The sequence below is a fragment of the Aotus nancymaae genome, unplaced genomic scaffold (genome assembly GCF_030222135.1).
Source record: "Aotus nancymaae isolate 86718 unplaced genomic scaffold, 86718_ANA_hifiasm-v0.15.2.pri h1tg000094l, whole genome shotgun sequence".
Taxonomy (NCBI): domain Eukaryota; kingdom Metazoa; phylum Chordata; class Mammalia; order Primates; family Aotidae; genus Aotus; species Aotus nancymaae.
This window is the reverse complement of record NW_026988509.1, coordinates 288,873-289,680: the sequence shown is the minus strand read 5'-3', so window position 1 is coordinate 289,680 and position 808 is coordinate 288,873. Positions and strand designations below refer to the sequence as shown.

The 808-nt window shown below is 47.3% G+C and overlaps 1 protein-coding gene across 1 annotated transcript; it reads right to left on the bottom strand.

The window, feature by feature from the left end:
• Positions 1–260: 260 nt before the first annotated feature.
• LOC135271864 (small proline-rich protein 2E-like) lies at positions 261–479 on the bottom strand. The gene has a single exon (XM_064369883.1). It carries the CDS (start codon positions 477–479, stop codon positions 261–263), a length of 219 nt encoding a protein of 72 aa, XP_064225953.1.
• Positions 480–808: the final 329 nt, after the last annotated feature.

Below are 808 nucleotides of genomic sequence, written 5' to 3'. Positions count from 1 at the left end.
TGCTCTTTCTTCCAAAGCTGTGAGAGCTGGCACAGCTGAGGACTTCCTTTTCTCAGCTCCACCTGGACAGTGGCAGTATGGCAGCCTCAAAAAGGAAACATTTTGCTGTCAGGGATCATCACAGGCAGATTACAGGCAAAGGGGAAAGAAGCTCCCTGTGTAACCACGGTAGGCTTTGATAAGAAGATGCAGGTGAAGCTGTGGAACAAGATGAGCCAATTATCCTCATCATTTCATGATCCTGATGAATCCCGAAGCTGTTACTTGCTCTTGGGTGGATACTTCTGCTGGCAGGGGGGAGAAGGTGGCACAGGAGGACATTTCTGCTGACACTGCTGAGGTGGGCAGGGCTCTGGACGCTTTGGTGGTGGGCAGGGCTCAGGGAACTTCGGGGGTGGACATGGCTCTGGGCACTTTGGCATGGGGCACATAGGAGGTGGCTGGCAGGGCTGCTTACACTGCTGCTGTTGGTAAGACATCCTGCTGGAGTCTCAGAACCTGAAAGAAATGATATGACAGTGTTCACAGGAAGGGGTTCCTATAGAGAGAGAAGCCAAAGCTTATGTAACACCATGGGATATTATTTCTCCAGTCTCCAAAAATTTATTTAAAGTCTTATCTGCCTTTTAATGACGCCCTCATTTCTCTCTTCCACTTTAGCAAATTAATTGCTTCATTGGCCCTGGGAAATCCTGTATTTTCTCATACAATTTTTCCAAAGAAAATATCTCTGCAGTAATGAACCAAGCATGTTATCTCTGTGAAAATTACACCTTCAGGAAAGGCAGTGACACGTTCAGATACCATG

Coding starts and splice junctions, on each gene's coding strand:
- LOC135271864 (XM_064369883.1), bottom strand. CDS start 479: ATGTCTTACCAACAGCAGCAGTGTAAGCAGCCCTGCCAGCCACCTCCT.